Source organism: Crotalus tigris, unplaced genomic scaffold, assembly GCF_016545835.1.
Source record: "Crotalus tigris isolate CLP2741 ecotype Arizona unplaced genomic scaffold, ASM1654583v1 scf7180000017997.644853, whole genome shotgun sequence".
Taxonomy (NCBI): domain Eukaryota; kingdom Metazoa; phylum Chordata; class Lepidosauria; order Squamata; family Viperidae; genus Crotalus; species Crotalus tigris.
Genome location: NW_024096763.1, coordinates 523,784 through 547,789, shown reverse-complemented (window position 1 = coordinate 547,789; position 24,006 = coordinate 523,784). Strand labels below are relative to the sequence as shown.

Sequence of the window (24,006 nt, the reverse complement as noted above, 5' to 3'; positions counted from 1 at the left end):
CGACATCACTGTACTATACTATAATATACTATACTACCGTATTTTCCGCGCATATAAGACAACTTTCTAAAGCATGCAAATCGGCTCCGAAGTCGAGGGTCATCTTATATGCCGAGTCGTCTTATACGCCAGAAATTATGGTAGTTTCCGGCGTATGAGACAACTTTCTAGGCATGCAAATCGGCTCCGAAGTCGGGGGTCGTCTTATACGCCGAGTCGTCTAATACACTGGAAAATACGGTATATAATACTAATATAATATAATATATATAATATATAATAATACTATACTATAATATAATATATAATATATATAATACTAATATAATATAAATATAATAATTAATATAATATAATATAAAATATATAATATAATATAATTAATATATAATAATACTATACTATACTATACTATAATATAATATATATAATATAATTATAATATAATATAATTAACATATAATATAATGTTATTAAAATATAATATAGTATAGTATACTATAATATAGTATAATATAATATAATATACAGTATTGCAGTTTGAAATCTGTGCAATGCCTTAAATTGTTGGGTGACTGTGATTTTCTGTTAAAATTTATTCTTTTCTCCTCTATGCTTGTGAGATTCTGTACCAACACATCAAACAACTGGAGAAATGGCCCCTGTGTGGTCTCCACTCCATCCCAATTTACTGCCTTCCTTGCCACAGTTGTTAAGGGAATTGCTGCAATGGTTAAGTTAGTCTCGTGATTCTTAAGTGAATCTGGTTTCCCCTTTGATTTTGCTTGACAGAAGTTTGCAAAGGGGATCACGTGAACCTGGGACACTGCGACCGTCATAAATACGAGTCAGTTGTGAAGTGTCTGGAGTTTGATCAAGTGATGATGGGGAGGTGCGGTGGTCGTAAGTGTGAAAAACAGTCGTAAGTTATGTGTTCGAGCCGAACTTCGGACGGGCACTAAATGAACTGTTGTAAGTCGAGGACCACCTGTACTATTTATTTATTTATTTATTTGATTTGATGGCTGTCTATCTCGCTTTGAATATAAAATCATCCTGGCTTTAGAAAATGTCTAGGGCTAGGCCAGGGGTTGACAACCTTGGCTCTTTTATGACTTGTGGACTTCAACTCCCAGAATTCCTGAGCCAGCATGGGGGAACTGTGGCCCTTCATGACTCGGAGACTTCAACTCCCAGAATTCCTGAGCCAGCCTGGCTCAGCTTGGAAACCTCTCCCTTTCCCCTCAGCATGGCTGGCTCAGGAATTCTGGGAGTTGAAGTCCACGTGTCATAAAAGAGCCATGGTTGCCTACCCCTGGCCTAGGCCTATACCCTATAGAAGACCTCCATGGTTCCTTCCAACTCTGTTATCACATACAATGACAAGCTGCAGGAATTGGTTATGTCTAGTCTAATTAAAAGAAGGACCAGGGGTGACATGACAGCACTCTTCCAATATCTCAGGGGCTGCCCCAAAGAAGAATTGGGGGTCCACCTCTTCTCCAAAGCCCCTGAAGGCAGGACAAGAAGCAAGAGATGGAAACTAATCAAGGAGGGAAGCAACCTAGAAATTTCCTGAGAGCGAGAACAATTAATCGGTGGAACGGCTGGCCTCCAAAAGTTGTGGGTGCTCCATCGCTGGAAGCTTTTAAAAAGAGACTGGTTTAAAATGGTTTTGGGTGCCCTGCTTGCAGAAGGGGGTTAGACTAGAAGACCTTTAAGGTCCCTTCCAACTCTGTTGTTCTATGTTGGAAGTTAAGATGACCACAGAGCTGCTTCAAAATGCCTTCACAGCATTTAAACAGCAGGACAACTCGTGTGTTTTTTTAAACAAATGGCGGAGCGACATCGGTGTCCCTTTTCAACCAATGGGGAGAAAAGCGGGGCTCGTGAAGGCCGGCCTGGCGAGGAGAGCGACTTTGTGATTGTCTTTTCTTGCTGGGAGCCTCGGATAATTGATCAGGAAACGAATGAGAGCTGCCCAACCTCACCTAGGCGTGCAGAACCCTCCAGCCCCCCCCCCCGTACAATTCCCACGCCTTTCAATCAAGTTTGCTGCAAGGCAAAAACTCCCCGGTGGATTGATCCCATTAGCAGACTCGTGGGTTGCTAAGCACCTGCCTCCGAGGATATCAAACCATCGCTACCTTGCAGCAACACATTACTGCGTGATCTTTATTTTCTCTTCCCCAACCTCTGCTAAACGGAAGGCGCCGTCTGTTCTATTCCTAACCCAGCCAGCTTCCTCCGTGTTCTGTGATTCATCCTAGATATTCAAGAGCGGGCAACGGCGAAGACCTGCAATCAAAGCTTACGGCACGCAGCATGACAGGTGGAGGCTCCAGAGATTTCAATCTAGTTCATTGGTTCTCAACCTTTTTAATGCCGCGACCCCCAACCGGTCGTAAGTCGAGGACTACTCAACCGGTCGTAAGTCGAGGACTACTCAACGGGTGCAGCACCGTTTGCAGAATGGGACTTTTGGCGGGCTCAGCAGGGCAGAGACAGCCTGGACAATTCCTATTGGCTTTTGAAAGCCAATAGAATTAGACTCTATTCAAGAGAGTCTATTCTATTGGCTTTCAAAAGCCAATAGAATAAAAGGGAGTAGCACAGCTAAGGAAAAGGGGGAAAAAAATGGCGGACTGCGTTGTTTGGCGACCCCCGTGAAATGGTCGTTCGACCCCAAATGGGGTCCCCACCCACAGGTTGAGAACCACTGATCTAGTTCCACTTAAGACAGTGGTGGCGAACCTATGGCACGTGTGCCAGAGACGTCACTCGGAGCCCTCTCTGTGGGCACACGCGCCATGCTCCAGAGATGGCAACCGTTCTCTTCAACCAGCCGCCCGCTAACTCGCCAAGGTCCCACGTGGCTGGATACATCCCAGCACCCATGCGCTTGCTGGCCTTTGTGTGCGTGGGCCAATGGTGTCAGGCAGCGGCCATCCCGGCCACTGCCTCGCCTTGCCCTGCAACATGGCACCACTGCTCTGCCTCGCCTCACCCCGCAGAACCAGCCGCCTGCCCACTGCCCCACCCGCCAGAGACCCCTGGATCTCCCCCGATCCTGCCCGGCCCCCATAGGCGTCCCTCCCCAAGAGCAACATTGAGCTGGCCATGCCCACCCTGACCACGCCCACCCATCTGCCATGACCATTGTAGCCATGCCCATCCGGCGGGCCACACCCACCCGGCGGCCACGCCCACCCGGCACCCAACAGTGCATAAGTGGGTTTTGGGTTGACGTTTGGGCACTCGGTCTCTAAAAGGTTCGCCATCACTGACTTAAGATAAGATGATAAGACAAGACAAGACAAGACAAGATAAGATAAGATGGTCTCTATCTATGGAGGTTCTCAGCCATCCAGATCCTGGTTGTCCCAAAGGTGCTTTTTCTAGAAGCAAGTGGACTTTCTTGTTTTTTTTTGAAGACGTTTTGCTTCTCATCCAAAGAAGCTTCTTCGGCTCTGACTGGATGGTGGGGAAGGGAAGGATTTATACTCCTTGCAGACAGCGGGTCATTTGCATCCTTTTAGAGCAGTGGTTCTCAACCTTTTTAATGCCGTGACCCCCAACCGGTCGTAAGTCGAGGACTACTCCACCGGTCGTAAGTCAAGGACTACTCAACTGGTGCAGCACCGTTTGCAGAATGGGACTTTTGGCGGGCTCAGCAGGGCAGAGACAGCCTGGACAATTCCTATGGGCTTTTGAAAGCCAATAGAATTAGACTCTATTCAAGAGAGTCTATTCTATTGGCTTTCGAAAGCCAATAGAAGAAAATGAAGTAGCACAGCTAAGGAAAAGGGGGAAAAAGTGGCGGACTGCGTTTTTGGCAACCCCCGTGAAATGGTCGATCGACCCCAAATGGGGTCCCGACCCACAGATTGAGAACCACTGTATTAGAGCGTTGTTGAGGCTACCTGGAGGTTTACCTGTGTCCTCAGGCTCACCTGAGTGGTGCAAATGGGTGTGGAGCTTTCTTGGAACTGCTGAAAGGATTGTGTTGCAGATTGAAGATAGATAGATCACTCATTTGCACCACTCGGGTGACCCTGAGGACACATGTAAACCCCCAGGTAGCCTCAACGACCCTCTAAAAGAAGGCAAATGACCAATTTTTCTGCAAGGAGTATAAATCCTTCTGTTCCCCACCATCCGGTCAGAGCTGAAGAAGCTTCTGGGATGAGAAGCGAAACGTCTCCAAGGAAAAACCCAAAGATGTTTTTTCAGGAGGCAACTGGACTTTCTTGTTTTTTCTTTGAAGACGTTTCGCTTCTCATCTTCACCATCCGCTCTGACCGGATGGTGGGGAATGGGAAGATTTATACTCCTTGCAGAAAAACTGGTCATTTGCCTTCTTTTAGAGAGTCGTTGAGGCCACCTGGAGGTTTACATGTGTCCTCAGGGTCACCTGAGGGGTGCAAATGGGTGTGGAGCTTTTGTGTGTGTGTGGAACATCCTGCAGCTAAGAAGGCTCCACACCCATTTGCACCCCTCAGCTGATCCTGAGGACACACACAAACCTCCAGGTGGCCTCAACGACCCTCTAAAAAATGCAAATGACCAGCTGTCTGCAAAGAGTTATGAATCCTTCCATTCCCCGCCATTCAGTTGCCACAGTTGTTAAGTGAATCACTGCAGTTGGGAAGCGAGTAACACGATTGTGAAGTGAATCTGGCTTCCCCACTGCTTGACCCCCAGATGCTGCAATCATCATAAATATGAGTAAGTTGCCAAGCATCCCAATTTTGATCATGTGACCAGGGGGACGCTGCACCGGTCATAGGTGTGAAAAACGGTCATAAGTCACTTTTCTCAGTGCCATTGTGACTTTGAACAGTCACTAAACAAATGGTTGTTAATAATAATAATAATAATAATAATAATAATAATAATAATAATACAAACATCCACATCTGCCTATCCCAGGTCCTGGGTAAGGATTCGATAGGTAGACAAAATGCCAAATCCAGTCTGAGCATCTGGCTGACTGCGATGATCCATAATAATAAAAGTTGGAAGGGACCTTGGAGGTCATCAACCCCCCGCTCAGGCAAGAACCCTACACCATTTCAGACCAATGGCTGTCTAGTCTCTTCTTAAAAACTTCCAGTGTTGGAGCATTCACCGCTTCTGGAGGCAGGTGGTTCCACTGGTTAATTGTTCTCACTGTCAGGAAGTTTCTCCTTAGTTCTAGGTTGCTTCTCTCTTTAGTTAGTTTCCATCCGTTGCTTCTTGTCCTGCCTTCAGGTGCTTTGGAGAATAGCTTGACTCCCTCTTCTTTGGGGCAGCCCCTGAGATATTGGAACACTGCTATCATGTCCCCCCTCGTCCTTCTCTTTGAATATCTGTAACCACCTCCGGAATGAAACGGGCCCCATCCAGTCCCCAAACCAGGTTTTAAGTCTTTTACCAAAGGCCAAAAGGATGGGGGCAGATCGCACCTGAAAAGGCTTTAATGTGCTGGTTGACATTCATTCCCACATATAAGCCACCATTCCTGGATTTGCACAACACAGGTAGCCACACGCAAACAAACCCAGATGCAGGTGGTGCTTTTTTGTTTCCAAGCTGAGCCATGCTGGCTCAGGAATTCTGGGAATTGAAGTCCATGAGTCATAAAAGAGCCAAGGTTTCCTACCCCTGGTATAGGATCTCCTGCTTGAGCAGGGGGTTGGGCTAGATGACCTCCAAGAGCCCTCCCAACTCTGCTATTCTGTACAATTCTCTACCGCTTCCTCTTTATCTCTCTCGGTGCTCCTTTCGTAGCCAATCAAAACAGCCACTGCGGAGAGGCCACTCCTGATTGGCTGCCGCGGAACAAACTCGCCGCGGAACTTGGAGTCCGCGGGAGAGGGAGGAAGGGGGGCCGTTTTAGCGACGGACCTCCGAGCTGCGGGGGAACGCATTAGGGTGACCTCTCCGGATTCGTGATTTCAGCCCCCTCCCGTCGCCGTGGTTACCGCCTGGAGGGTCGGGGGCGTCGCTGAGCATCATGAGTGCGACCTTGGGGAAAGTAGGTATCTTGGGCAGGGGACGCCCCCGTCCCGAACCCCTATCCTCCTCTGCCAGGTGGGTGGGATTCCAGCTCCCATCATGCCCAGCCGAGCCCTCTGGGGGTCCTCAAGGTGGGAGACCGTGAGTGGATGGGAAAGGGGAGGGGGGAACCGAGCGAGTGCTTGGGGAATTGGTGAATTACTTGTCTGGGGCTAATTTGGTTTATCCAAACTTTCTTATTTATTTTTTTTCCATAATAGGGATGTAAATAAAACTATTAAATATATGTAAATATGTAAATATAACTATTATTGTTGTTATTTTATTGTTATTGTTATATTTCTCTGCTTTTGCACTTTCTACTTTCTTTATTTGGGATTTAATACACTTTACTCCTTTATTTCTTTGAGGTTTTATCCTGCCTTTCTTACTGTTTATAAACATGTCCCCCCCCAAGAATAGCTATTTTCTTCCTAAAAATGCCCCATTCCCCTGATAGATGTTCCAATTGGTTATTTATACTTTTCAAGGCCTTTTTTTTTCCCTTTTAAAAATGTAAATCTAGTGTCAGGACAATCGAGAATTAATCCTTGACTTGGACCACAATTGAGCCCCAAAATAGGGACATGGGCAGCATGCAGCTAGTCCTCAAATTACAACCGCAGTTGAGCCCAATTGGTGCTAAGTGAAAGAATTGTTAAGTGAGTTTGCCCCATTATATGACCTTTCTTGCCACGGTTCTTAAGTGAATCTCTGCAGTTAAGTTAGTAACACAGTGATAAAATAAACCGAGCTTCCTCATTGACTTTGCTTGTCCGGAGGTGTCAAAAGGTGATTCTGGGACACGGTCATAAATGTCAGTTGCCCAAGCCTCCGAATTTTGATCACGTGAGCACAGGGCTGAGGCAACGATTGTGAGTGTGAAAAACCGTCGTAAGTCCCTTTTTCCAATGCCGTTGTAACTTCGAACGGCTACTAAATGAACTGTTGTAAGCTGAGGTCTATCTGTATTGAACTAAAGATATGTGTATCATACATGAAACTCAGCATTAAGAAAACCAAGATCATTGATAAGAAGAGGGTTGAGAGAGATTAAAAACTTCAATATACATGGTAGAGATACTTGAAGTGATAATTTGTTGATGTAAAACAATAATTGATTATGGTAATTTTAAATTGATAAAGCTTTAAAACAGGTGGACTAGTAACAGAAATTTAAGCTAGAAATGGAATATATTAAATCTATTATGTTATTTGTGAGAAATAGAGAGATGATAGTGAATGTATTAAGTTGAGCTGTTTATGTATGTTTTTTTACCTTCAATTGTTTGTTTACCCAAATAGCACGGTGTATCTAAAGTACTCTTTGTTAAAATTAAAAAACCAATAAAATATATTTAAAAAAAAAAAGAAAACCAAGATCATGGCATCGGCCCTCTCAATTCCTGGCAAATAGATGGGGAAGAAATGGAGGTAGTGACCGATTTTATCTTCCTGGGCTCCAGGATCACCGCAGATGGGGACTGCAGCCAAGAAATTAAAAGACGCTTGCTCCTGGGGAGGAAAGCTACAGCAAATCTAGACAGCATACTAAAAAACAGAGATGTCACCCTACCAACAAAAGTGCGTATAGTCAAGGCCATGGTTTTCCCAGTTGCAACGTACGGCTGTGAAAGTTGGACCATAAGAAAGGCTGAGCACCAAAGAATGGAGGCCTTTGAACTCTGGTGCTGGAGAAGACTCCTGCGAGTCCCCTGGACTGCAAGGCGATCCAATCGATCAGTCTTAGAGGAGATCAACCCCGACCCCGAGTCCTCCCCAGATCCTGAGGTTGAAACTCAAGTACTTTGGCCACCTAATGAGAAGGAAGGACTCACTGGAGAAGAGCCTCATGCTGGGGAAGATGGAGGGCAATGGAAGAAGGGGGCGGCAAAGAAGGAGGTGGCTGGATGGAGTCCCTGAAGCAGGAGGCATGAGCTTAAAGGGACTCCAGAAGATGGTAGAGGACAGGAAGGCCTGGAGGAACGTTGTCCATGGGGTCGCCATGGGTCGGACACGACTTCGCAAGTAACAACAACAGTCATACATTTTAGGTCAAGAGTGCAAGATTAAGGATGAATTTAGGCTTCGTTGTTCCCCTAAATATTGTACTGTTGAAATAGTTGCCTGGAAGGGAGAGAAACGAAGCAGAAAGAGAAATGTAGGACATCAGCTGGGTTACTGTTTCTTACAAACAGTTTTGCAGGTTTATACAGTCAATTTTGTAAAGTCACTAAGTAACCTTGTACTTTGAAAAGAGCTTGATACGTATTTCTTATTTCAATAACTGACGATTTTAACTTTCTTCCTGCAGGTTTTGTCCCTGGGAAAGGAATCTGTTTTAAAGCAAGGATCTGCTTTTTTCAGGTAGCGTACCCGGTGCTCTGCACATTACAGATAATCCTTAACAACCATTTGTTTAACAACGGTTTGAAGTTACAGTCGCCTTGGAAGAAGTGAGCTATGACTGTTCCTCACGCTTGTGATCATCTCAGCATCCCGATGACCACTTCATTAAGATTTGGGAGCTTAGTAATCAGCATCTATGATGGTTGCAACGTCTCAGAGTCATATGATCACCATTTGCAATCTTCCCAGATAGCTTCTAATGAGGAAACTCAATGAGAGAACTGGATTTTGTTTAGCAAAGGCTGATCCACTTAGCATCTGCAGCGGTTTGCTTAACAATGGCCAAAGTCATAAAATTGGGGACAACTCAATAGACAACTGCCTTGCTAAGCAACAGAAATTCTGGCCCCAGTTAATTGACAACCATCTGTGTCTTGTTTTGTGTCCTGATGGAAGATATCGCTAAAAAGACAAGAAGAATGTTGACACTTCTTGTAAACGTTGTAAGAGGGAAACTCCTTTTGATAGAAGAAATAAATGAACGCAGGATTGTTGTCTTTGGTTTTTTTTTTTTGACTTGCACTTTTCGTAGAGATTTGCAAATTGCCAGTTGGGAGGGGAGATTTGCATGCTAATTACATTTTAATTAGAGAAGCTCAAGAAGGCTGTGAAGGTTTTTGTCCTGTGGCAGTACTTCCCAAGTTTAATAAGGATTTTATCTCTCTGTTTGTGTTTTAGCCTTTTGTTAAAATCATCCAGAAGGAATCCAATCTGTTCTGCAGGTAAGAAGATTTTGTGTTTTTTTTTAAAAAAACAATTTGTCATAACCTGGGAAAGAGAACCGTCTTTGGGGCTATGCTGTGATTATGATGAATTTGCTGCTCAGAGTTGTTTGTTACGAGATGGGCAGCAAATAAATTCAATAAAGAGATGAGAGGATATTATATTCTCCCCTTTTTTGGTCAAAACAGCTGGCCATAGAGTGGGCCTCTCCCCAGTCATTTTCCCACAGTAAAAATGTTTCAGACGGATCAGCCTTCCCGGGTCTATTCCCTTTGACATGCTGGATAACAACCACTGCATTTCCCAGCTACACAGTCGTTCCAACATACATGAGAGATACTGTTACATACATGCACATAATCAGAATGGAATTGGAAGGGACCTTGGAGGTCATCTAGTCCAGGGCTTTTCAACCTTTTCACCCATTGTGCCACTTTTAGGACATGGCAACATCTGAGGACCCCCCCCCCCCGTCGCCTAGCAAGGGGTCAAAAACTTGATGACCAAAAAAAAAAAAGGGATAAAGTACAGGTAGTCCTCGACTTACAACAGTTCGCTTAGTGACTGTTCAAAGTTACAATGGCACTGAAAAAAGTGCCCCCCCAGCCATAGCCAAGCAAGACACCTGCCTGCCCGCCCGGCCGTGCTCTTCCTCCTGTCCGAGGTTTCCATTGTTGTGAGCAATTCTGTTGAGGATTGGCAGTGGGGTGGGGGGGGTGTTTGGTTTTTATTCCCCCCCCCCGTCTGCTGGGTGGTTGCAGCAGGTTTTGGTCACTTCACATGACCCTGGGACACTGTGACCGTCATAAATATGAATCAGTTGCCAAGCATCTGAATGTAAATCACAAGACCCTGGAGAGGCTGCAACATTCCAGCTGATCGGCGCTTCTTCTGGGCTCAGCAGAAGTGCCAGGATCAGTGCTGCTTTCCAGCTGATAGGTGCTTCTTCAGGGCTCAGCAGAAGCACCAGGATCAGTGCCGAGCTGCAGCTAGAGCCTGGCGCTTCCGCTGAGCCCCGACAGCTCTGCAGCTCCAGCCGTCTCTCGCTCAGGCTTGTGCGGTGCTGCCACCGGTTCAGCTCATTCCCCTCCCCCACTACCCCTTTTTTAGGATGGTCGCGTACCCCCTGCCAGGTGCCAGTGGACCACAGGTGGTACCCATACCCCTGGTTGAAAAGCCCTGGTCTAGTCCAACCCCCTGCTCAAGCAGAGGACCCTGTGCCAGAGATCACCAACCTTTCTTGGTTGGCGGACCTGAGGGAAAGGGGGAAAGCGTTCTATGCATGCGCACACACACACGGGGCCGCAAGCACGCACGTGATGCAAACGGGGCGGGGCTAGCGCTTGCGTGAGACTCGCTAGCCCTGCCCCGTTCTTGTGCACAGAGCCCTGTTTCTGCGCCCTGAGGTGTGGCCCCATTTTCATGCGCCGTGGTGTGGCGGCGTCCTGTTTTCATGACTCATGGCGCAGCAGTGTCCCATTTTTGCGCCCTGTGGCGCAGTAGTGGCCCATTTTTGATCCCCGAGGCGGCGGTGGCCCGTTGTGCCCTGAGGCGCGGCAGCGTCTCGTTTTTGCAGCCTGAGGCACTGCGGTAGCCCGTTTTTGTGTTCTGAGGCGCGGCGGCAGCCTGTTTTCACAGCCTGAGGCGCGGCAGTGGCCCGTTTTTGCAGCCTGAGGCGTGGCGGCGGCCGGTTTTTATATTGTGAGGCGCGGCAGCAGCCTGTTTTCGCAACCTGAGGCACAGCAGTGGCCCGTTTTTGCAGCCTGAGGCGTGGCAGCAACCTGTTTTCGCAACCTGAGGCACGGCAGCCTGTTTTCGCAACCTGAGGCCCGTTTTTGCACCCTGAGGCATGGTGGTGGCCCGTCTTTGCACCCTGAGGCGCGGCGGCGGCCTGTTTTCGCAACCTGAGGCATGGCAGCGGCCCGTTTTTGCAGTCTGAGGTGTTGCGGTGGCCCGTTTTTGTGCCCTGAGGTGTGGCGGCCCGTTTTTCACAGCCTACAATGTGGCAGCGGCCTGTTTTTCTACCCTGAGGCGTGGCAGCAGCCTGTTTTCGCAGCCTGAGGCGCAGCGGTGGCCCATTTTTGTGCCCCGAGGCGTGGTGGTGGTCCGTTTTCGCAGCCTGTGGCGCGACGACAGCCGTTTTTGCACCTTGAGGCACGGCAGTGACCCGTTTTCGTGCCCCAAGGTGCGGCGGCGGCCCGTTTTTGTGTCCCGAGGCATGGCGGCAGCCCATTTTTGCACTGTGCAGCGCAGCATCCTGTTTTCGCGCCGCATAGTCGCGGCGCTAGAGCGAGTGGGTGGTTATGCACGCGCGCGTGCACACACTGGCCAGCCTGTGCCGTGGCCCAGTGGCCAGCAGCCCACGGCCCTCTACTGGGCCACGGCCCACAGGTTGAAGACCCCTGCCCTATGCCATTTCAGACAAGTAACTGAATTATTTACATTTGATCTCTAATTTCCAATTGACCTCACACCGGCCCGACAGGAACTGGATGTGGCCCGGTCAAGGTGCGTGTGTGTAGGTGTGTAAAATGCTGAGATCTGCTCTAGATCTTTAAAATCTCTGTATTTTTTTGTTTGCTCTTTCAAAGGCGTCGTACAGCAGAATTTTCAGAGGCACTACAGGTCTCAGCCCACCCACGGCATTGGCCGGTACAGACATCTCCTTCCGCCAGAGGTGAGCATTAACAAATCTCAAATTTTGCTGATTCTTAAAGACAAGATTCCTAGAGGGGCACGACTATCGGCTGAGGGCTCTCTGGGTTGGGAGGAGGCTATGGATTGCTCAGCAAGCTGTTAAAAAGGCGATTAAAAAGGAGATTACAACTGATTACATGTCAGTGTTGCCGTTTTTATTCCTTCTGCTTTTTATTAGAGCGATTTTTTTTAAAATGTTTTTATTCATAATACAATTAAAACAACAATGGACAAACATGACATTCCAGAATGAATTTTCCTATCAGTTCCTATCATGGTACAAAAGTTTAATACATTGTTCTTAACCTCTATATAAGTCTCATCTTCTATACAATACAATTATATATACAATTATATATACAGTTATATATATCTTTTAATTCTACCATTAACTTGAAGTCTGAGCAGTTCTCCTTAATTCATACCAAAGGTAAAATTTGCCCCAGATTTCGAAATATTCGTGTTCTGTCTTGTCTTTCCTAATCATTGTAAGCCTGTCCATCTCAGCACGTGATAAAATTTTATGCAGGATCTCTTCTTCCGTTGGAGTTCCCTTATTCCTCCAATTTTGAGCAAAAACCAGTCTGGAAGCCGTTAAAATGTGTAGCATTAAATAAAGTACGCCTTTGTCATGCTTTTGCATAGTTAAACCTAATAGAAAGAGTTCTGGTTTCGGTTCTACCACTTGCTCTAATATTTCTTCCAACCGTACTTTAATCCTGTTCCAAAAATCACGAGCTCGCGTGCATTCCCACCACATATGATAGTAAGTTCCAATTGTCAAATTACATTTCCAACATTTAGGGGAAACATTGGTACACATTTTAGCCAATCTTGTGGGTGGGAGATGCCATTTATTAGAGCGATTTTGACATACAGCTCTTCGTTTAGCGGCGGTTCAAAGTTACAGCAGCAATGGGAAAAGTGATTTTTTGACCGTTTTTTTCCCCCCGCACAACCGTTGCGGTATCTCCGTGGTCACGTGATCAAAATCCGGACGCTGGGCAACTGGCATGTACTTGGGACGGTTACAGCGCCCGTGCTGTCCCCTTTTGCCACCTTCGGACAAACAAAGTCAATAGGGAAACCAGATTTGCTTAGCGACCCTGTTGCTAAGTTAACAGGGGTTCACTTAACAACGGTGGCAAGAAAAGTCGTAAAATGGGGCACTTAACAACTCTCTCTCGCTTAGCCGCAGAAATTTTGGGCTCGGTGGTTGTTAAGTATACACCTGGAATACTGCAGCCAATGTTGGTCACCGTGTCACAAAAAAAGATGTGGAGAGTTTGGAAAAAAAAATTCAGAGAAGAGCAACTAAGAGGATCCAAGGCCTGGAAACCAAAACATACGAAGAATGTTTGCGGGACTTGGGTTTGGAAAGTCTAAAGAAAAGAAGAAATAGGGGAGACGTGATAGCAGCGCTCCAGTACTTGGGGGGACTGCCACAAAGAAGAGGGGGTCAAACTATTCTCCAAAGGACCAGAGGGAAGGACGAGAAACAATGGTTGCAAACTGATCAAGGAGATAAGCAACCTGGAATTAAGAAAAAACTTCCTGACAGTGATGACAGTTAACCAGTGGAACTGCTGGCCACCAGAAATCGTGGGTGCTCCATCACTGGAGGCTTTTAAGAAGAGATTAGACCAGTAGTGGCGAACCTATGGCACGCATGCCAGAGGCAGCACTTGGAGCCTTCTCTGTGGGCACATGCGCCATCGCCCCAGCCCCGCCTCCCCCCACGCCCCCCTCCTTACCAGCAGCCCCCTGTTGCTAAGCAAGACAGTTGTTAAGTGAGTTTTGTGCCATTTGGTGGTGGCCAGCAGACGAGAAACAACGGTTGCAAACTGATCAAGGAGAGAAGCAACCTGAAATTAAGGAGAAACTTCCTGACAGTGAGATCAGCAAAGTCAAATGCTTGTCAGGAGATCGCAAAAGGGGATCACGCGACCCCGGGACACTGCGGCCGTCATACATATGAGTCAGCTTGCCGAGCATTTTGATCACACGACCACGAGGATTCTGCAATGGTCCTAAGTGCGGGAAACGGCCGTAAGTCACCGTTTTCAGCAACGTCGTAACTTAGAAGAGTGGCGAAGTGAACTGTTGTTGTTTTTTTATAATTTTTTTTATTGATTTTCTGATACTACGTTTACTTATTTGAAAAGCAACCTGGCGGCTGAGTTATGAGTAACTCAATTACATGCAGATACCGTTAGGACAGATCTCAAACTATTACCATAGATCAGTGATGGCGAACCTTTTAGAGACCAAGTGCCCAAATTGCAACCCAAAACCCACTTATTTATCGCCGGATGCCAGATGGGCGTAGCCCACTGGGTGGGCGTGGCTGTGGTGGGCGTGGTCACCTCGATGTTGCTCGTGGGGAGGGATGCCTGTGGAGGCCGGGCAGGGCTGGGGTAGATCCAGGGGGGTCTCTGGCAGATGGGGCAGTGGGCAGGAGGCTCGTTCTGTGAGGTGAGGCAAGGCGAGGCAGAGTGAGGGTGCCATTGTTGCAGGGCAAGGAGAGGCAGGGGCTACCTGACACCATCGGTCTGCGCACACAGAGGCCAGTGAGCGCATGGGGGCCGACGGTGTCCATCAGCAGCCACAGCCTGCCGGCCCCTCGACCGATGCACTCTGGGGCTTTGTAGCCCGCTGCCAGTTCAGAGAAGCCACTTCTGAGCTGGACGGCCGTCCGACAGCTGAGGAGACGATGCAGTGGTTCATGCCTGGGAAAAGGAGAGCATGCGAGACCAGGAGGGATAGGACGGGGGGGGGGAAACCAGCTGTGCTGGGATGCATCTGGCCACGTGGGACCTCGGCGAGTTAGCAGGCAGCTGGTTGAAGAGGGAGGGTTGCCATCTCCGGAGCATGGCGCGCGTGCCCACAGAGAGGGCTCTGAGTGCCGCCTCTGGCACGCGTGCCATAGGTTCGCCACCTCTGCCATAGATATTCCCTCTCTTTTCCCCCTTAATATATACTGTCTATGTTTAAATTAATTCTTATTCTTCCTCTCTCTTCCTCTTTGTATCTACTATCTCATATTTAGACTAATCATCCTTAAAGAACATATTTATCACATATATCAATAAAGTTTTAGCATATATATATACTTGCAGCTATGCAAGTAAAAATATGACTCTTGGGTATACTCATATTAAAATCAATAAATAGTCGAACACCAAGAGACAAATTATAAAAATGCTAAAATTTTATTTACTAAACCTAGCTTTCGTCAAGAGCTCTTGACATCATCAGGGTGTAAACGGTAGTCGTTGGGAGGGCTTATATGCAGCCTCCAATCATTTGCGCTCGGCTCTTGGATTGTGTCATGGAACTACACCCCGATGCAGGACACACACTTAGATTACAATGCATACAGCTGGGACCCATGACACGATCCAAGAGCCGAGCACAACGACTACCGTTTACACCCTGATGATGTCAAGAGCTCTTGACGAAAGCTAGGTTTAGTAAATAAAATGTTAGCATTTTTATAATTTTATTCTCTTGGCGTTCGACTATTTACCTTTATATGGCCTTTATACATAAATCAATATTCAAATTTAACTATTAGTACTTATACTTCTAAATTTTAAATAACCAAAGTTTTCTTTATCTTAATTCATAACAATATCTTATATTCCAAAAACACATCTTATCTATTTAGATGTATTTTATTTTACTTCTATACTTAAGTCACTACTCCATTCTTTTTGTCTTATTCTGTCTTTCTTTCTCTGCCTTATCGTCTTCCATGTCTGTGCTTTTGGATCGTCGAACACATCTCCTTGTATTGTTGTATCCATTATTTGACATTGGGAACCCCATCCAGTCGCCAGCGAAATGAACTATTGTTAAGTCTACCTGTATAAATTTAATAAACCCTTGCTGTCTTTTCCCCAGGAGCCTAAAAAAAGGAAGAATCATGTGGAAATGAAGGAAATTGACCCTGGCACCGAACATCAATATGGGACCTTGAACATTGTGCTGACGGGCTACGACGTCTCTCTGGTGGAGCACTACGCTTGCTACGTGCATCGGCTCTGCAACAAGTTGTCGATCAGTGTGGTCGAAAGGTAAGAGGCTCCGGATGTGAAAAGGTGTGCTGCCCACTCACTCACACACACACACACAACTGTGGTTTAGTGCAGAGGCCCCCAACCTTTTTGGGCACCAGGGACTGGTTCCACAGAGAGAGTTTTTTTCCGCGGATCGGAAGGTGCGTGGTTTTGTGTGCTGCCTGCATCTTGTGAATGGGGCTTTGCTTGTTCGTGCGGACCGGTTGCTGGTGTGCTAGTCCATGGCCTGGGGGTGGAGGTTGGGGACCCCTGCTTTTGTGATGACCCAGGGCACAGTACCGAGGCAATGCAGTCAGCTGGCAAGCCTCCAAAGGAAGGAAGGCACACACACCTCTGGCTGCCAGTAGTTTCACAAATCTGTGCTATCTCCCTCTTCCGTGCCATTTTTTTCCCCCCCTGTCCTGGAAAAACCCAGTGAAAAAGACAAGAGACAGCAGCACAAAACAATCATTCTTACTTTAAGATTCAGAGGTTTATTTGGCTAATAATTTGGAACATAGCAAGCATCATAACACAACATCGCTTACATTAACAACTCATTGCAATTATGACCCTATGGCAGTGATGGCGAACCTTTTAGAGACCGAGTGCCCAAAAACTGGCCCCGCACCTGCAGGGATTCACTTAACAGCGGAGGCGAAAAAGGTGGCAAAATGGGAGGAAACTCACTTTACAACCACCTCAGCAGAAAACGGGCTCAGTTGTGGCCGTAAGCCGAGGACCACCTGTGCGTTTGAATTCCTGTTACAGGAAGGTCGGATACGAACCTAAGAAATAAACAGGCCAAAATGCCTCTGGCGGGTACGACGGTCTCGCTTAGCAATGGAAATGTTGATGGCAGTTGTCGTAAGTCGAGGACTACCTGTAATCCCCCCCCCGTGTCTTCCTCTGTTTCTCCCCCAGCTATGCCCTACCCACGAAGACTGAAGAGCTGGTGTTGACCGGGGAACAGGACAACAAACTTCGAGTGGATGCCGTCCTTACGAGCCACCAGCGTGTCGTCCAGGTAAGTTGCCTTTCTGCATTTATTTTCCGCACTGCAGTTGGTCCTCAAGTTGACGATCACAATGGTACCCCAGATTTATGCCGCTAAGCAAGGCAGTTGTTAAGTGAGTCTGGCCCCCCTTTTGTTGCCAGAGTTCTTAAGGCAGGGGTAGGCAACCTTGGCCCCTTCATGACTTGGGGACTTCAACTCCCAGAATTCCTCAGCCAGCATGGGGGAACTATGGCCCCTTCATGACTCTTGGACTTCAACTCCCAGAATTCCTGAGTCAGCATGGGGGAACTATGGCCCCTTCATGACTTGGGGACTTCAACTCCCAGAATTCGTCAGCCAGCATGGGGGAACTATAGCCCTTCTATGACTTGTGGACTTCAACTCCCAGAATTCCTCAGCCAGCATGGGGGAACTATAGCCCTTTTATGATTTGTGGACTTCAACTCCCAGAATTCCTCAGTCAGCATGGGGGAACTATGGCCCCTTCATGACTCGGGGACTTCAACTCCCAGAATTCCTCAGTCAGCATGCGGGAACTATGGCCCCTTCATGACTTGTGGACTTCAACTCCCAGAATTCCTGAGCCAGCCACACTGAGGGGAAAGGGAAAGGTTTCTAAGCTGAGCCATGCTGGCTGAGGAATTCTGGGAGTTGAAGTCCACGAGTCATAAAAGAGCCAAGGTTGCCTACCCCTGCGCTAGAAGGAACCCAGTTAATGTCCTTGCTGCAGGTAGTCCTCAGCTTACGTCCCTAATTGGATCCGAATTTCTGTTGCTAAGTAACACGGGTGTTAATTAAGTGGTACCCAATTTTATGGCTTTTTTTGCTACTGTTGCTCCCTGCAGTCATTAAATGAATCACACGGTCATTAAGCGAATCCCCCCTTCACTTTGCTTGTTGGAAGCTGGGAAGGTCACAGATGACAATCCCGTGACCCTTGAATGCTGTATCCCTCATAAATTTGCCAAGCACCCAATTTTTTCCATGCAACCGTGGTGATATGGTCGTAAGTGGGAGGACCTATCACAAGTCCCTTTTTTCAGCGCCATTTTAACTTCAAACGGTCACTAAACAAATGACGGTAAATTGAGGACTACTGGTATTGTTTTATTATCTTTATGGAGACTTCAGTTTGGGCTGATTTTTTGTATGAGTGATCTTCCGAAATAGAAAAGGCGGGAAGTCTCCTGTAAATTAGGTGGCATTAAAAACAAAAACAAAACAGATAACTCAATAGGTCGCAATCATATGTCCAACGCTGCAAATTGGGTTTTCCCTTTTCCGCTGGAAAAACGATTCTTCTCCGTTCCTCCAGATTAAACAGCTGGCTGCCACGTTTAGTCCTATTTTCTTGGAAATTATTCAGAATAACGTGCCCGAAGGAATCCATCTATTAGTGAAAGAGGTATGTGGATGTTTACTGAAATGTTTAAATTGAGAATAAAGTAATTGAAACCATCAATACATTTAACCTCAATAACTTCGAAACACGGGGGGGGGAGGAGGACTGTGGGGTCCTTGGTGCTCTCTGAGCTGGGTGGTTTTCTTGTAGACTTTTTTTATTATTATTATTAAAAGGTTTTACAAAAATTGCAAAATATACCCCAAACCCACGCACCCTTCCCCCACTCCCCCACTTCCCAGAGCTGAATACAGGATAAAAAATATAATAATCATAATCTAACTAACATTAACCAACTATATAGATAAACAAATATAATGCGCTTTAACTCCCTTTTAACACAGAATAAACAATTTGCAAATAAACTTAATCATATAAACAAATTAAAATCCTAATTCATAAACAATACAATATAATAAAAATTCCACTATACTAAACTATTAATAATAATAATAATAACAATAATAATATTCTAAAATTTATTCATAAAATAAATGGAACTTTTTAGTCCCATATTTATTCTGAATATAGTCTATCCATCTTCTCCAAACCGAAATGTATCTTTCTTGTGAATGATCCTTCAAATAAGCAGAAATCTTAGCCATTTCTGCTAAATTTGACACTTTAAGCATCCATTCTTCTATAGTTGGCAAACAATCCTTCTTCCAATATTGCCCTACCAATAGCCTTGCTTTCTTGCAGACGTTTCATTACCCAACTAGGTAACATCATCAGTGCTAGAAGGGAGTGGGGTTTGTGGAGAGGAGGAGGAGGAGGAGGAGGAGGAGGAGGAGGAGGAGGAGGAGGAGGAGGAAGAGGAGGAGGAGGAGGAGGAGGAGGAGGAGGAGGAGGAGGAAAAAGGACTGTGGAGTCCTTGGTGCTCTGAGTTGGGTGGTTTTCTTGCAGACGTTTCATGACCCAACTAGGGAACCTCATCAGAGCTAGAAGGGAGGAGGAGAAGAAGGAAGGAAGGAAGGAAGGAAGGGAAGGAAGGAAGGAAGGAAGGAAGGAAGGAAGGAAGGAAGGAAGGAAGGAAGGAAGGAAGGAAGGAAGGAAGGAAAGAAAGAAAGACTGTGGGGTCCTTGATGCTCTCTGAGCTGGGTGGCTTTCTTGCAGACGTTTCATGACCCAACTAGGTAACATCATCAGGTGCTAGAAGGGAATGGGGTTTGTGGAGAGGAGGAGGAGTAAGAGGAGGAGACACAGTGGAGGTCCTTTGAGCTGGGTTGCTTTCTTGCAGACATTTCATGACCCAACTAGGCTACATCACCAGTGCTTGAAAGCCCGATATAAAACCGGCTGTGTATAAACAAATCTCTCATGGAACGCCATCAATTTCTCAAACAGCCCTAGAATCCTCTGGATCACATTCCGATCGACCCTGACACCAACCAAGTTAAAAGCTCGATTTGTAAGAACGTTCCGTTTTTTTAAGCCAAGTTTAATGCACAAATCCAGCCTCGGTCTCTGATAAATTTTATATCGCTTAGATCAGGACTTCCACCCCTCATCCCGGGCCGTGGCCTATTCAGAACTGGACCACGCAAGCGGCTGGCCGGAGTGTGCCTGCATGCGTGCCCAGCTCAACATGCCTGAGTGGCAGGCCGGCAGGCCCTCGTGTGTGCCCGACCCGCTTATGCACGTTGAGTTGTGCACGTGTGCGCCACTCCTGCAGAGGCCCATTGCCTGCATTGCCCAATATCCCTCTCTTCCCCGCAGCCGGGCTGTAGAGGTTGGAAACCGCTGACTCAGGTGATCTACACCTTGGCAGGTACAAAGGCTTTGCGACTTTCTGAAGCCACCCCAATTGTGCACGGGTCTGAGATCCTAACATTCAGTTTGTGCCTTCCTTTCAGCACACGGAGGAAGACTTCAGGATCCGATTGAAGGTCCGCACTGAACTGGATGAGCTTCGGGCTAAACTGCAGTGAGACGGGCCGATAGCCGATTATGCTTTCCATCGGTCGAAGCCATCCTTCCGGACTTCCTCAGCCAGCACGGGTGGGCTTCAGCTCCCACAGTTCTTCAGCCAGGACGGGGTGGACTTCAACTCCCAGAATTCCCCAGCCAGCATGGCTGGCTGGGGAATTCTGGGAGTTAAGAGTCCACCCGTCTTCAACTTGCCCCGGCTGAGAAACCCCAGCTTCTACGTAACTGGGAACATTAAACAGGTTCTGCAGCTGCAGTGGAATGAGTGTTCTTGAACTCAACCATCTTCAGCCAACTCTAATCTTTACAGTTAGGGTGGAGACACAGGTGAGACCACCAGGTGTTCAAACGGCAGCTGGAACGATAAGTGTTAATTAGCGCCATGGTGGTGCAGTGGTTATAATGCAGTTGTTGTTGTTAATTGCGAAGTCGTGTCCGACCTATCGCGACCCCATGGACCACGTTCCTCCAGGCCTTCCTGTTCTCTACCATCTTCTGGAGTCCACTTAAGCTCACGCCTCCTGCTTCAGGGACTCCCTCCAGTCCCCTCCTTCTCTGTCGTCCCCTTCTTCTCTTGCCCTCCATCTTTCCCAGCATCAGGCTCTTCTCCAGGGAGTCCTTCCTTCTCATTAGGTGGCCAAAGTCCTTGAGTTTCCACTTCAGGATCTGGCCTTCTCAAGAGCAGTTGGGATTGATCTCCTCTAGGACTGACCGGTTGGATCACCTTGTAGTCCAGGGGACTCGCAGGAGTCTTCTCCAGCACCAGAGTTCAAAGGCCTCCATTCTTTGGCGCTCAGCCTTTCTTAGGGTCCAACTTTCACAGCCGTACATTGCAACTGGGAAAACCATGGCCTGGACTTTACATATAATGCAGTATTGCAGACTAATTCTGCCGACTGCCAGTAGTAAGTGGTAAGTTCAATCTAGGCTGACTCAGCTGTCCCATCTTTCCAAGGTCGGTAAAGTGAGGACCCAGCTTGTTGGGGGGCAACAGGCTGTAAACTGCTTAGAGAGGGCTATAAAGCACCATGAAGTCGTACATAAGTCTATGTGCGATAGCTATTCCTTTCCTCCCTCCCTCCCTCCCTTTCTTTTTCTTTCTTTCTCTTCCTTCCCTCCCTCCCTCCCTCCCAGTGGTTAGAATGCAGTAATTGCAGCCTAACTCTGCCCACAGCCAGCAGTTCGATCCCAGCTCAAGGTTGACTCAGCCTTCTGTCCTTCCGAGGTTGGTAAAATGAGGATCCAGCTTGTTGGGGGGCAAATATGCTGACTTTGTAAACCACTCAGAGAGAGGGCTGTAAAGCAGAGCTCCCCAACGTTTCCGGCGCTGTGGACCGGTGGGGGCGGGAGGAGAGGGTATATTTCCATGCAAGCGGTCGGCAAGCCCCTGCGCAGACGCGCACAGCTCCGTTTCTGAAGCAAGATGGTGATCTGTGAAATTCTCTAGCCCAGGAAGTAATCGCTGGACTCCCAACGGCCAGAATTCCTGTGCCAGCCATGCTGACTCAGGAATTCTGGGAGTTGAAGTCACCCGGGTTGTAAAGAGGGGATAGCTGCCCCTCCCCTGTGTTTTGTTCTGCAAAAGGTCCAGATCCTTACCAGGTAAATCCACCTCAAAGGTTCCACAAAGTGAAGCACTTAAGTCTGAATTTAGAAGCGGCACTGCTGCCTTCTTGCTTGCCAGATGATTCCCCCAAAGCCTCTTTACAACTGGGAAATGTGTGTGACAAGGTTTTGCCTCTCTTTTGACAGGAAAAAGACTAAAATAACTCAGGAATGACAAAAACTGGAGGGTGGGAGGGGGAGAAAGAGAGCATAAACATGCTTGGTTCTATCTTTAGTAGCAACTGTGAGAGGGATCTCGGAGTCCTAGTGGACAACCACTTAAATAGGAGCCAGACGTGTGCTGCAGCTGCCAAAAAGGCCAACACAGTGCTGGGCTGCATCAACAGAGGGATAGAATCAAGATCAGATGAAGTGTTAATACCACCTGACAAGGCCTTGGTGAGGCCACACTTGGAGTACTGCATCCAGTTTTGGTCACCACGATGTAAAAAAGATGTTGAGACTCTAGAAAGAGTGCGGAGAAGAGCAACAAAGATGATTGGAGGCTAAAAGATAATAAAGAACTGTTGCTGGAATTGGGTATGTCTAGTTTAATGAAGAGAAGGACGGGGAGGGGGGGACATAGCCGGGTTCCAATATCTCAGGGGCTGCCCCAAAGAAGAGGCAGTCAAGCTATTCTCCAAAGCACCTGAAAGCAGGACAAGAAGCAACAGATGGAAACTCATCAAAGAGAGAAGCAACTGGAACTAAGGAGAAAGTTCCTGACAATGAGAATAATTAACCAGTGGAACCACCTGCCTCCAGAAGCGGTGAATGCTCCAACACTGGAAGTTTTTAAGAAGAGACTGGACAGCCATTTGTCCGAAATGGTATAGGATTTCCTGCCTGAGCAGGGGGTTGGACTTGACCTCTAAGGTCGCCTCCAAATCTATTATTCTGTTAAATACCTGTCCCCCCCCCCAAAAAAGTGGAAAAGATCAATGCTTGGCTCTTGTTTTTTTTCACCCCCAAGAAGCAGCAGCACCTTAATACAGAACAGCAGTCAGTTCTGGACTTCCAGCATTTCAGTAACACAGCTTTTCCACATTTTCCTTTACTATAGTATTTCTCAAACTTGTTAACTATTAAGATGTACGTATGAGCTTCAACTCCCAGAATTGCCCAGCCTGTTAACTTCCAGAATTCTGGAAGCTGATGTCCACACGTCTTAAAAAGTTGCCACATTTGAGGAACACTGCTGTTCTGTGAATTTGTATTGCCAACGGGGGGTGGGGGTGGGTGGCAGGCAAAGGAGGAAATTTTCAAGGCAATCCCAATCTGGCTTCCTTCCACCAGATGTGGCTTTATTTAGTTATCAAGTTTATATATGCCCCCCCCGCCCCGCCCCCCCCCCCCGGAATCTCATTATCAGGGAACTCTGAACTAAAATTGGCAGGTTGAGTTTGCCCATCAGGCTCTGCTCCTGTAGCTGTTGCTGAACTGTAACTGACATAGGGCACCACTCACTGGGCTAAATAACTAGGGTTGGTTTGATTTGGGACTTAGCATGTAGTGTGAATCCAGCCACACGTGGAGTGCACACGCATTCTGCTCAACCATACTCTAACCAGGAATAAATATAACACCAGAAACCAAACCTATTTGGCTTAACATACTATGTTAACTGAACTCTCAACTAGCCCAAGCTACCTTCCTTCCTCCCATTTTTCCTTCCTTCCCTCCCTCCCATTCTCCTTCCTTCCTTCCATTCTTCCTTCCCATTCTCTTTCCTTCCTTCCCTCCCTCCCATTCTTCCTTCCTTCCTTCCCATTCTTTCCTTCCTTCCCTCCCTCCCATTCTCCTTCCTTCCCATTCTTTCCTTCCTTCCCTCCCTCCCATTCCTTCCTTCCCATTCTCTTTCCTTCCTTCCCTCCCTCCCATTCTTCCTTCCTTCCTTCCCTCCCTCCTTCCTATTCTCCTTCCTTCCCTCCCTCCCTCGTATCCCACCCTTATTATTTAGAAATTGCACTCTTCTGGAGGATATCAGACTGGAAAACACATTCCCTTCTTGCTGTTTTTCTCAATCTGGACAATTTCCGAGAGATCTCTGAGCTGGGTTGTTTTCTTGTGGACGTTTCAATACCCCACTAGGTAACATCATCAGTCACCTCGTTCGGGCCAAC

The 24,006-nt window shown here is 47.2% G+C and overlaps 1 protein-coding gene across 1 annotated transcript; it reads left to right on the top strand.

Annotated features, from left to right (window-relative positions):
• Positions 1–5,860: 5,860 nt before the first annotated feature.
• Positions 5,861–20,534, top strand: MRPL48 (mitochondrial ribosomal protein L48). The gene is made up of 8 exons (XM_039346467.1): positions 5,861–6,019; positions 8,354–8,406; positions 9,127–9,170; positions 11,763–11,848; positions 15,775–15,947; positions 16,854–16,956; positions 18,263–18,352; positions 20,206–20,534. Exons 1-8 carry the CDS (start codon positions 5,999–6,001, stop codon positions 20,278–20,280), a joined length of 645 nt encoding a protein of 214 aa, XP_039202401.1. The 5' UTR covers positions 5,861–5,998; the 3' UTR covers positions 20,281–20,534.
• Positions 20,535–24,006: the final 3,472 nt, after the last annotated feature.

Excerpts from the sequence above, each read along its gene's own strand:
- MRPL48 (XM_039346467.1), top strand. The coding sequence starts at position 5,999 with ATGAGTGCGACCTTGGGGAAA. Across the intron at positions 6,020-8,353 it reads TGAGTGCGACCTTGGGGAAA|GTTTTGTCCCTGGGAAAGGA; the intron begins GTAGGTATCTTG and ends TTCTTCCTGCAG. Across the intron at positions 16,957-18,262 it reads GCCACCAGCGTGTCGTCCAG|ATTAAACAGCTGGCTGCCAC; the intron begins GTAAGTTGCCTT and ends CCGTTCCTCCAG.